This window comes from Prionailurus bengalensis, chromosome A3 (genome assembly GCF_016509475.1).
Source record: "Prionailurus bengalensis isolate Pbe53 chromosome A3, Fcat_Pben_1.1_paternal_pri, whole genome shotgun sequence".
Lineage (NCBI taxonomy): Eukaryota > Metazoa > Chordata > Mammalia > Carnivora > Felidae > Prionailurus > Prionailurus bengalensis.
The window spans coordinates 121,578,729-121,592,137 of record NC_057354.1 but is presented as its reverse complement, the minus strand read 5'-3'; the positions used below and the strand labels follow the sequence as shown (position 1 = coordinate 121,592,137).

Below are 13,409 nucleotides of genomic sequence, written 5' to 3'. Positions count from 1 at the left end.
ACTAAAGGAATATATCGTGTTCAAACTGCTAGCAGTCCAGCATAGGATTTGAGCACTTTATGTGACCTTGCAACGTCTGTCTGTTTGGACTTAGAGGAGTTCCTGACCCAGATGGAAAAGAACACTCACTGTGCACCTGAACAAATGAAGGGTGTGTTAGGTCTTGGAGCCATACACTAACTCACACTGGGAAGTTACTTTTGAAAGGAATGTGTGATTCTGAGCTTGTTTTTGTATTTACTGCTTAGTTTCATCTAGATTTGCCCTCCCATTGAGGAATTACTTTGGAGTAGAATGTAGGATTCTGAACTTGTTTTCACATATACTGCTTATTTTCATCTGTATTTACTGTAACTTATGGAAATTCCCACTTATTGCTGGTGGGTTGTGTGTTTGTCAAAGGAGCCTGGGGCAATGTGGTTAGGAGATTTTTCTTAGCCATAGTCAGGGTTATTCTGTCAGGACTTAGAATTAAGATTGAGGACAGGCTGAGAAGTTAGCAGTACTTATGGAGAAAATGAAGTGAGAAAGGGACTGCTTTACTTTTTTAAGTTTATTTATTTATTTGTGAGAGAGAGAGAGAGAGAGAGTGTGAGAGTGGGGCAGGCGCAGCGAGAGAGGGAGGCAGAAGATCTGAAGCAGGCTCTGTGCCAACAGCAGAGAGCCCGACATGGGGCTTGAACTCACAAACTGTGAGATCATGACCTGAGCCAAAGGCAGACACTTAACTGAACCACTTAGGTTCCCTGGGGCTGCTTTGTTTTTAATCACCCAGTCTCTGGACTCACTTCTGTTACAGGAGCAGACCAGCCAGAGGGTACTGTACTCCTTCCTTTAGAGTTTCGTTGTTCCTCATTTTCCTTGACGACACAAATGTCTGATAATTTCTCAGAACTTAGCCTTTGAGACATACTCATGTTTTCTGCTGTAACACCAGTAGAATAAAATTAAAAATGGCATCAAGGACCATTTCAGGTGTCCACTATGGAGTCGTATAAGGTCTCAGAGTATTCAGAGCCTAGGTGGTAATGAGAGACACCCACTAAGGGAACAAAAACAAACCAACCAATGCAAGTAACTACTGGCTAGCACCTGAAAAGGATACATTAGGCTTTGCAGGCCTTGCTTTCCTGGCGCTCTTAAAAGATGATGCAGAAAATGATGAGACACCATGCTAATGAGTTTGGACATTGTCCTGTGAAAGCCACTGAAAGTTGTTGGGCAGGAGTGGTGATGAGATCCATGTCATACCAGTTATTTTCAAATTCTTTGTCAACACTTTATCTATCCGTACAAAATCTTTGTCAGAAACTCAAAATTTAACCTGGGTAAACACAAAGCAGCTCTAGCACATATGTGCACGCACGTACACGTGCAGGAACACAATCATCCCGTGTGCTTTTTTTAAATTTATTTTGAGACAGAGAAAGTGCATGTGCAGGGGACAGGCAGAGAGAGCAAGTGAGAGAATCCCAAGCAGGCTCCACGCTGTCAGCGCAGAGCCTGACGCTGGGCTCGATCTCACGAACCGCGAAATCCCAATCTGAGTTGGGACCAAGAGTCGGACGCTTACCTGACTGAGCCATCCAGGCGCCCCACCCCTTGCACTCTTAAAAGCAGTTTGGAAAGCTGAGCCTTCAATGCCTGGTGCAGTGGACTGATTTTAAGTATATCCTCAGCATCAAAGCACACACAGACCTGGCAGAGTAGGTGCTCAATATTTATCTACAGAATTCAAGTTCTTATAACTTAACTGGGACAGGCCACAAAATTGCCAAATAACTGGAATTTTTAAAACTCTTAGCCGTAGGTCATGAAATTCAGATAACAGATAGACTAATCCAAATGATGGACTGGCCATCATTGTCAATAGAAGCAATTTTCCCTGGTTATTAACTTAAAACAACTGCCCTCGAGGCAAGCCAGTCTGCCATGTAGACACAAGCACACTGTAAGTCTGTTTTCCCCTTACCAAAAAGCCTTTAATGTTATTTATTTTTATGAGAGAGAGAGAGAGCACACAAGATGGGGAGGGGCAGAGACAGAGGGAGACAGCTGATCTGAAGTGGGTTCCAGAGTCCAACATGGGGCTCAAATTCATGAACTGTAAGATCATGGCTTGAGCTGGTCAGATACTTCACCAACTGAGCCACCCAGGCGCCCACCAAAAAGCCTTTTAGAAAATTATTTTACATTAGTAAATACCTAAAGGGGCACCATGCATTACACAAATGATAAGGAATTCATAAAAGCTTTCATAAGAAAATTAAAGCTATGGCTCCTTTGTGATCTCCTGCCCTTCTTAGAAATAATTCTTTCTCCTCTTTTATAGTGCTTTCAAAAAGCACTGACATTAGTCAGTAATTAAAAACAAGGGTAATTTCTTCATTTTCAATAGTAGGCTTTGGCAAGACAGTACCCAAAGTATAAAACAGCATATTTTCTTAAAGCTAAATGCATTTAAAAGTAAAGTAGATACTTTTGTACATTTAAATGATTCAGCGCTTATACCCTTCAAACTGATTTGGGGTTATAGTTATATCCAAAACAGTCGGTCCACATTTTTCCATTTGGCCATGCCTAAACTATAAAGAGAAAATTATAGTTATCTTCCAAGCTGCCAAGCTGTGGTGAATGTAAAACCATACGATTTCCATGCTGTGGGAGCATATAAGAACAAGCATTAAATACTCCATTTATGGCAAAGATATACTATGAGGGAAGGTCCAAGATATTCACAGACACTTGTTAACCAAAGGGAAAGACTACACAATACAGTCTTAGACATGTAACAACCAACACTACTACCCAAGAAGCTCGCCCTCAGATCTCTAACAATGGGCTGTCACCTGAATGGCCATTTATAGAACTGACTTCTGTGTCAAGGACAGGGTACCCATATTGACAAAGGTGTTAACTGTAAAGCAAGTATTATTCAAATGTATTGGCGTGGTTAATACTGGTTGATGTTACAGCAACTTTTTATGTAAGCATTTTATTCATTCAACCAACACAATGAGCTTTGGTTTCCTTATCTGCAAAATGGAGATACCTATCTTCACTGAGTTGTTAACATTCAATAAATGACAGCACTGTAGAAATTTCCCACGATGGTTAAGCACTGGGCTGGACACCAGAGGCATTAAGAATACAGAAAAGTCTCTGCTCTAAAGAAGCTTGGTCTCGGGGCACCTGGGTGGCTTAGTTGGTTAAGCATCTGACTTCTGCTCAGGTCATGATCTCATAGTTCGTGGGTTCAAGCCCCACGTCAGGCTCTGGGCTGACAGCTCAGAGCCTGGAGCCTGCTTCAGATTCTGTGTCTCCCTCCCTCCCTCCCTCCCTCTCTCTCTCTGCCCCTCTCCCACTTGTGCTCTCCCTCTGTCTCAAAAATAAATAAACATTAAGAAAAAGAGCTTGGTATCTATGACCACCTACCATCAAACAATTCTTGATACGGTTCAACTATGGATTTGTCTTTTTTCTGGGATCAAATAAGAGGGGAAATTTCAAGACAAAACACTGACATGTTTTACAAAAAGCTACAAGTTTATTCACATAATATATTCTAACAGGTATCAAAGTCTCAAGCAGGTTGTTTTGAATCTCAATTAAGAAATCACAACATTCAGTATTAATTTAAAAACAAAAAAAGGGTGATGGTGGTTATTCATGGGTTTTAGTCCAAAATGAAAATGCAGAAAACGTTTATTTTGGTGGATCTGTGTTGATGCCGTATTTCTCCTTGAGAAGCTTCAACTGTTCTTCCTTCTTTTTTGTGTCCATCTTCTGAAATGCCTGAAAATGTGGTAAGCACCAAAGTTAACTTACTGACCTGTAGGTGAAATGAATTTCACCAATAGCACTAGCCAGAAAAGATCACACAGTACACTAATTCTTACATGGGCTCCCCGGGTGATAAGGACAGTGACTAATACTTACCCTGTTGGCATTATAGTACAAAACCACCAGGTATCTGTTACAAACATTGAATCCTGAAAGGTGATCACATGCGTTTTTGGCATCAAAGATGTCTTCATAGACCACATAAGCTGTTCCTCTGGTTTCAGGTGTGTTCCCCCTGCAGCGTGAAATCAGACTTAATTAAAATACACATTTACCCGAGTTGGGAAGGACAACGGGTCTGAGGTTGGTGTCGAGAATAACTACCATGACTTCCAGTCTTTGACAAAACCTCAGATGTGAGGCCTTCTGGCCAAGCACCTGTGATTTCATATGTGAGAGCATTCACTGGGGGTTGTGGCTTTCTTTAAGTTTGCTATGGCCAAACCAAGAAAGAAGGATATGGAGATTTCTACAGAAATTACGATTCCATGAAAGATTGTAAAGGGACAAAGAAGACTGGTATCTTGCAGAGTGCAAAGTGATTTTAGAATATAAAGAATTTCTTTGGGTTGAGTTCCATGGAGTTTTGTCACTGACCTGTGTTCCTGAACTATGAAACATGAATACTGGGCTATGGAATAGTTTCTCTTTATAAATAAACTAATAAATACTGTGGGGAAAAAAATTAACCAGAGCATTGATAGCTGAATAACAACTGTCTTTTAAACCACTAACCAGAGAAGATTAAGGATAGTAAGTGAAGTTTTAAGTATTTTGAGATCAACTTGAACACCATTAGAGGAAATAAACATTATAGACAGGTATGCTGGATAAGCCTACTATTTCTTGAATTGAGGTAATTTTTGTTTTGTTTTGAAGTAAAACAGCTACAGGTTGAACTTGCTCTGTCGGGACTACTGCTGCAGCTACCAAAGAACCAGCTTGAAACTGCCACGGTCTTCCGTGTACACTGTTCCAGTCTTTCTTACTTCCCATACTAAGAATCAGTTCCCAGTCTCAAGCTGAAAAGTACTGTACTTAGGGGTGATGGCTCCTATTAGTCAGTCATCAAAGTCTAGAATGAGGTTTTTCTTAGTGTGCATTTACGCAGAACGAAAACTTAAGTTATTTACCACAATTACCCCGTTACTAGTCCCTTGTTTCTAAAGATTTTGATTTTTTACCGCACTATTAGTTTCAATACTCCAAGACAAGCCCGTCTCCATGTTTCTGAGCAGTATTCTACTAAGGTTTACCAAATCCATAAAAATAAAACCTATTTTGTGTCTGTAGAGCAGGGTGGGGTTGGAGGGAAGCCCCTTACGCTATCTAGGAAAACAGACAGCCATTAATCCTTTATGGCTGGGAAAGGATGTTCTCTAATGTCGCGTTAACGTGGTTTCTCCCGCTTAGAAGATTCACTCACTGCCTTTCTAAAATGCAGTAGTCAGCTCCCAGCTTTTCATACATACGTTAATAATGTATGCACTTTCATGCATTACACAGCCCTGTCTGGCTCGGGAGAAGGGCTCGGCTTTGGCAGAGACCAGAGGGAGGGCGTGTGCTTATGGCTGGGATTATCTGCCTGCCAGAGGAGAATTCTGGAAGGTCATTGGGAGTGGAAGCTGGACCTTGCTCATGGATTCGGAGCTGCTGCTTGTGTAAGTTTTCCTTGCCACCTCCTCTCTTCACCTCACCAGCTTCCTTCGGCGGGGAGGAAGGGAAGTGTGAAGAGCAACAAACTGCAGGCAGCAGATGGCCATGTGCTTGTCAGTGGGGGCAGTGGGCACAGGTCCCACTCAGCTTATGCTCCCAGTGTGATAAAGATGGACCCTTCCATCTGTGTTCTAGCCACCCAGTGCCAACTGTGGAATACGGTTTAAGACTGTGGGCTGCCTCTCCGTCTGCCATAGTCCCTGCAGAGGGTCAAGAAAAGGTAGCAGGCCATGGGAAGGGGAGGTACCTCTTTAAATGTGACCTAGGATGTGGCTACAGTCTTGGGCCCCGGTCACAGTTTATGCTTCCTATAAAAGGGTTAGGAAGAGATACAGGGTGCTGGGGCGGTGGAAGGGTGCTGGTGTCACTGAATGCTTACGGGCTGTCAGGCTACAGAGGGATTTTGTAATAGTCCTTACTCTCTGGGGATAGTCTTAACAACTTTTGGACCTCTTTAAGTTTTCTTTTTTTAAAGTTTATTTATTTTGAGAGAGAGAGAGAGAGAGAAAGACGAAAGAGAGAATCCTAAGCAGGCTCTGCACGGTCAGCGCAGAGTCTGATGTGGGGCTCAAATTCACACAAACTCACGCGAGATAAAGGCCTGAGCAGAAATCAAGAGTCAGACGTTTAACCAACTGAGCCACCAGAGTGCCCCTGGACCTTTTTAAAATGAATTTGTTTGTTTGTTTATTTGTAATCTCTACAACCAACGTGCAGAATCACATGCTCTTCCTAGTGAGCCAGACAGGTGCCCCAACTTTTCACTTTTAATTTTTAATAATGCATTAGCTGGGGGGGAAGCAATGCATTAGCTATGAAAGTTGGGGAATACCCAAAGAAAAAAACACTGCTCCAAAGATTTTGCCAAAATGTCTATTTTCCCTTTGGAATAAAAACATAAAAAAACCTTAATATTTTAGTTCTTGCTAACTGGGCAAAGAAGACCTTATATTTCATTTTACTCTCACACCATGCACCCAACAAGTGCTAATGAGCATCTGAAAAGTGGAGGTCTACTTTCTCCCACATATTCTCTCATACATCCTTTCTCCCGGAAGCTAAAAAACAAAACAAAACAAAACAAAAGCATCTCTTCCTCTCACATCTTAGGAACTAGAATAGGGATGGGCACTAACCCCATTTTAAAGATTCTCATCTCAAGTGTCCCAGCTCCTAATTAACAACCTAGTATCTTAACCATATTGTAACTTTGAGTTTTAAAAGTATGTACTTATACCTACTGTAGGGTAGGCACTGAGCCAACATTGTTCTCTTGATTGGTGGTAAATCTTAGAGTAGGAATAAGAAAACCTAATCATGTGACAACCTCTCTTGAGCTTCGGTTGCTTCATGTGTCAAATAACGTTATCAGGCTGTATCAGCTGCCCTACACCTTACACATTTTAATAATCGAAAAAGGTAAAAGGTATGAAAGAGCTTTAAAAAGTTCAATGCACCAGGGGCACCTGGGTGGCTCAGTCAGTTAAGCATCCAGCTTCAGCTGAGGATATGATCTAGAGGTTCACGAGTTAAAGCCCAGCATCAGGTTCTCTGCTGTCAGCACAGAGCTCTCTTCAGATCCTGTCTCCACCCCTTCCCCGCTCACGCTCTCTCTCCCTCTCTCAAAAATGAACATTAAAAATTTTTTCAAAAAAATAGAAGAGAAGCAGTAAAAAGTTCAAAGCACCAAGTGTCTGCTATATACCAGGTAGGCTGATCAATCATCCTAGTTTGCCCAAGACTGTCCAGATTTTGGCACTGAAAGTCCACATCCCAGAAACCATGGTCCTGGGCAAACTGGGAAGGTTGGTCACCCTAGTGCTAGGTGCCAAATATGTGATAAAGCATGAACACAGCTAGGGAACAGAAAAACATCTGTTTCTTAATCTATTAATTTAGACCCAAGTTCCTGCACACCAAACTTTTATGAATTTATTCAACAAATATATATTGTGTTCTTGGGGTGCCTAGATGGCTCAGCTGGTTAAGCGCTGGACTCTTTGATTTCAGCTCAGGTCACGATCTCACTGTTCGTGAGTTTGAGCCCCACATCATGCTCTGTGCTCACAGCGTGCAGCCTGCTTGGGATTGTCTCCCTCTCTCTCTGCCCCTCCTCCCCTTGCTCTCTCTCAAAAAAATAAATACAAATTTACAAAATATATACTGTGTTCTTTCTGTATGACAGGCACTGGAAATACAATAGTGAAAAAGACAAGCATCATCCCTCCCTTCAAGGACCTTTATTCAAATGGGAGAAAGATAAAGAAATAATTACAGACAAGAAATCTTATTAAGGAAGCAGACGGAGATGAATGGGAGGACAGGGGATTACTTAAAGCTAGGGTGGTCAGGGTAAACCTCTCTGAGAAGGTGATGATGAGGCTGAGACGTGAAGAATGAGGAGCCAGACAGGAGATGAGCCAGGTGACAATCATTCCAGATGGAGGGAGCAGAGTACAAAGGCCCTGAGCTACTGTGCAGCCTTCTACACATGCCACTGCTTAATTATCTGTCCTTTTACCGTGGCTTTCTGAAACTCTCTCCAATCTCACTGTGGACCATCAATACATTTTATAACACTTTCAAAGTCAAGTACAACCACTTTCTATATTATTCATTTACTTAGATAACTGGGGTGTTTAACATGAATCACGCACAACAGCTGTCAACACAAAATGAAAAGAATATATATGGTACCTGCCCTAGAGGAGCTCACAGGCTGGCAGAAGAGACCAGGAAATACACAGGCAACAACAAAATCACCTGTTAGGAGATGTTCACAGAAGGTGCTGTGGGAGCATAGAGAGGGATGGCTAACATACACGAGAAGGAAATACTCCATGACAAAGTGCTTTCACAGGAATGATCTAATTTGATCCTTACTAGAATTCCTTTAAGAACACAGGTTAGGAAGATTGTGTTTCATAAGTAATTGAAGCTCAGAGGGGTTAAATATTTTGCCCAGTTATACGCAACTAGCAAATGTCCAGCTAGTATCTAAACTTAGGTCTTACAACCAATTCAGTAAATTTATCATACTGCCTCCATGTTAAAAACTGAAAGGCACTAGATTACCTTACATGTGAGGGTAAGAAAACCAAAAAGTGGGACACCTTGTCCAGGGTCACAGGGCCTGAAGCAGAATCTTGTTTCCTGACCTCCAAGTCAGGGGATCTTCTGTATGACATTCTTATATGTCTAGGACAGGGTTTCTTAACCTAGGTTTCATGTACCCCCTGAAATCATATGCAAAATTTTGTATTCTTCTGTAGAAAGGGTCCAAAGCTTTCACCAAATATCCAGAGGACTGAGACTTCCTAAAGAGAATGGCTAGTCTATAACACTTCATTTCTATCCCTACTTGAGTACCAATGATGATGTATTGCTAGCACTTGGTTTACTTTCTGGAGGGACAGTGATCATTTCAAAGGACAGTCCTCAAGATCTCAAAGAGTTCTTAAAAAAAAAAAAAAGAAAGGAAAGAAAAAAATCTCACAGAATGTTAAAAGCCAAGAAGAAGCTCTCAGGTCGTTAAGGAAAATTTATTAAGAAAGAGATAGTCAGGGGTGCCTGGCTGGCTCAGTCAGGGGGGAGCATGAGACTCTTGATATAAGGATCATGCTGAGTGTACAGATTACTAAAAAATAAAGAAATAAACTTAAGGAAAAAAAATAAAAAGAAATCCTTCCAAATGGACTCTTAGGTAAGTAGAATGTCAGTGGCTATGAATCTGAGTAGTGTCAATATTCAGTTTAGAATCAGAAGTTTTATCACTAAATAGCTGTGTGAATCTAGAAAGGTACTTGTACTCTATGGGCCTCAAAATAGTCTCACCTGTGAAACAGAGTATCAACTCCACACAGGGCTATAGTACTGGTCATGGAAATAAAAGCACCTGTTACAATAAATGGCATTTTGTAGATGTTCAATAAATACCATTTGAAGATAGGAACACCAATTTTTAGATTAAAACACGAATTCGTGTTGCAATTATTCTCCCCTCTTTTAAATCTTCAATAGAAAAAAATAAATAAATTTCAACAGAAAGCTATAGCTGAAAAAGAAAAAAGAGAGCTGTAGTTGAAAAAAAAAATCATTTTTTTCAGTTACTTGTTACTTAGTTTATTCAGAAATTCTGAGTAAAGGAGACACCAAAGCAAATTAGAGTTAATGGACATAAAAAAACAGAGTATTGTATCTGACTTTACAAATAATAGTTACGCTATTATGTTAGTTCTTTCTTTTCCCACCCATTCCCCTGAAACCATTCATTACTGCTTCAAGCCTTCTCTAATTTCACTACTATCTTTGGCTCTCACTGAGCTGGATCAGGAGGGTCTCATGTTTTTCCATACAAAATAAATAAATAAATAAATCTCATTTATCAGATTCCAATCTATTTAGTCTCTAGGCTCTTGGTTAGACCCTGTTGTCAGCTATAATTGAGATTATACAATCATTTTCCTGAAATGACATTTCAAAAGTCTCAGTAAGACTCACACTCGAATTTGACGAATAGGTCCATATTTTCCAAATATATCATACATTTCTTCAGCTGTGATTTTGTACGGCAAATTTCTTATGTATAAAATCCGATTTACTTCAGGTGGAAGTCGAATCTAAAATGAGAAATACGTACTATTATTGTAATCAGGGGCAGGAGTGCTACCACCTAAAATAAACTTCTCATAATTATAAATTCTCACAGTAAAACAAAAACACAACAAAAAACATAATAGTCAAGAATAAGAATTATTAAAAAATAATAAGAATTATAATCTGAAAATAGCATGCTTTTCAGAAAATCAACTGGGCTGTAGTTTTAGGGAGTACGGTTTCAGGCAGTGCAGTTAAACACGGATTTCCAACCTCGTTTAAAAGTCCACAATGCCTTAGACACATAGCGGAATGAAGGGAACTCTTCCTGTTTCTTATACAATAAAACTCCCACTGATGACTCTTATCTGGTCTTTTTAAGAACCTGTTACATTAATGATGTCTTCTCCCTCTTGAATTTAGTGTTCCCTTCAGTATGACCTTCTTCTATTCCTCCAATGAGCAGCTGCTTATGTCCTGCCAACTGTTACACAAAACTAAATACTTACTTGGATCCCTCGTTGTTCACTCATCAATATTTACTGAGCACCTTCCTTTTGTATATACCAGGCTAGGTATTAGGATTAAACAGTGAAGGAAAAAAGACAAGGTTTCTGCCTTCCCTGAACTTATTAGCTCTCTACTTATTATCCTATTTTGGTTTTTTTCCCCTCTCAGTCAAGCATCTGGAAAGATAAAGTTTATACTCACTACTTCATATTCTTTCCTTCACTGATACACATCAACGTACCACAACCTAGCTTCCACCCCAGCACTATGACAAAATGCTCTTATTCACTAAGACCTCTTCACTGCAGTGTTCAATTCTCATCACACTTAACTTCTCTGGGGCTTCTGACACTGTTGACTATTACTTTCTTGACAACAATGACACTATTTCCTTGGCTTCCCCCTAACTGTCTGGCTAGTTCTTCTCATTCTTGTCATTAACATATGCTCTTCAACAGAATTTTACTTTTAGACTTTTCTTTTAAGTTTATTTATTTATTTATGGGGGGGGTGGCAGAGAAAGAGGGAGAGAGAATTGCAAGCAGGCTCCGCACTATCAGCATAGAGCCCCTGAACCACGAGGTCACGACCTGAAATGAAATCAAGTCGAACACTTAACCGACTCGGCCACCCGGGCACCCCCAGACTTTTCTTTACCTTTGTATACTGTCCTTAAGTCCACATTCTCTTTGGTCTCTTAACGACAACACATGGCTTCCACAGTAAGTGGATGACTCTTCAATATAAATCTCCCATCCAGGGTTCACTCCTGTGTTATTAACATATTCAACTACACATTGGATATTAATTTGCTCAAAACTATTAAGCTGGCAACTATTTCAGACATTAAACTAAGTGCTGTATAAAAGGAAAAAGAGGAGGGGCACTGGGTGGCTCAATCGGTTAAGCAGTGGACTTTGGCTCAGGTCATGATCTCAAGGTTCGTGAGTTCAAACCCCACATCAGGCTCTCTGCTGTCAGCACAGAGGCTGCTTTGGATCCTGTCTCCTCTCTCTGCCCCTCCCGTGCTGGTTCCCCCACCCCTCCTCTAAATAAATAAATAAATAAACTTAAAAAAAAAAAAAAGAAAAAGAAGATACTTCTTCCTTGCCCTCAAACTAGTAGTAGTGACAAATGGTCAACAAATAAGTATAATAAAGTTTTAGATTTAAAATTCAAGACTGCCTTCAAATAGACAATCAGCACTGCCAATTATAATACACGTCTCTAGTACATCTGCTTTCTCACTCTGTAAGACACTGTATCACACTTACTCTTTTCTCCTCAAGCCTTACCACCACCACTCCTTCTAACATCTGAGTTGGGCTGTAACCTCTTCCCTGCCCATCTCAGGAGATGATCTTGGCTCTTCCTTATTGAAAAAATATATGACTAAATGGTAAGTACCTTATAGTCATATCACTAAACCCATCAATCTAAATTCATCCATATCCACCCCTCTCCCTCTCATTATTATGCCAACCTCCATCTATTCAAAACCTTAACTCCTGAACTTACTTCATCTTTCTCCCACATCATGTTTCCCCCACACTACTGAATCATTCTCTCTGGCATGCAAATACACCTCGTATCACACATCTTGAAAGATTGAAGATATCAACCATCATCCAATCTCTCTGCTTCCTATTGACATGAAAACTTGTGGAAACAGCTGTCTCCATTTTCTTAACTTTCATCCCACTGCAACCAACCTTTCATCCGCTAAGATGATCATCAAGGTTACCAAAATTCTGCATCTCACCGTATCTAATTATGTCTTCATTACACTATATCTCTCAGCCTTATGGCTGACCTACCATCTCCCTGGGACTATTTTTCTTAGGTTTCCATATAACACCCCTTTCTTTAACAGAATGTAAACAGAAGAACGCTTTTATTCACTGTTGTATCCACAATGTGTAGACTATGTCAGGCACAGAGTAGGTATTCAATAAATATAACTTCTCAGTTGTTTCTTATCTCGCAGTTTTGGTATATAGTCGGTGCTCAAAAACACTGAGTTAAAACATTAATCAAGGATCCACAAAGCTCCATGACTTGAGGAGAATCCCAGGCTCTGGTTGCCTGTGAGCTATTAGGTTATTTACTGGAGACTCGTCTGTGCTTTTGACTTTTGGGTGAAGATCCTGTCGTCAGTTCGCAGGTGCAGATCAAGCAACAAAGGCTGTAGGATTAACACTATCGCTGACATCAGAATAAGAGACCGAGAGAACTCTCAAAAGGAGTGGACGCGGAAACGTGGCTCAGGGAGCATATCCGTAAGGATGGGGCTAAGATGGAACCCCCAGTGATAAGATAGCAAATTGTGGGCTACCCTGGCCCGGGGACCGAGGAAGGGCAAGATACACAGCGCCACGCCGTTGAGAAAGTCCAACAGCGAAGTCCTCCCCCTCTTTGGCAGAAGGCCCCGATACTCACGTTCGCCCTTTTGGCCGCTTGCATCGCCATCTTGGCGGGCTGATAAGGTTACCGCAGCAGACACTGGAATTCCTCCGGACACCCCCGGAGCGGCTCTGCAAGACCCCAACACCGCGTCAAACACAGGACCCCAACATCCACCACCGGAAGCTCCAAAACACGCCGGAATATCGCCGTCTCACGCCGAGACGTGCTTACGTAATATCCTCTTTCGAAAAGACTCCGGGGCAAAACGAGCCTGAGATGACAAAGAGGCGGGGCGGATAGTTGAAAGGTGAGGATTCCAGACGGGGCTGAGCTGTGCA

At 41.2% G+C, this 13,409-nt stretch overlaps 1 protein-coding gene across 1 annotated transcript; it reads right to left on the bottom strand.

The window, feature by feature from the left end:
• Positions 1 to 3,525: 3,525 nt before the first annotated feature.
• Positions 3,526 to 13,367, bottom strand: SF3B6 (splicing factor 3b subunit 6). The gene is made up of 4 exons (XM_043604436.1): positions 13,105 to 13,367; positions 10,060 to 10,178; positions 3,940 to 4,078; positions 3,526 to 3,795 (listed from the first exon to the last, which is right to left on the bottom strand). Exons 1-4 carry the CDS (start codon positions 13,132 to 13,134, stop codon positions 3,706 to 3,708), a joined length of 378 nt encoding a protein of 125 aa, XP_043460371.1. The 5' UTR covers positions 13,135 to 13,367; the 3' UTR covers positions 3,526 to 3,705.
• Between the last annotated feature and the right edge of the window lie 42 nt (positions 13,368 to 13,409).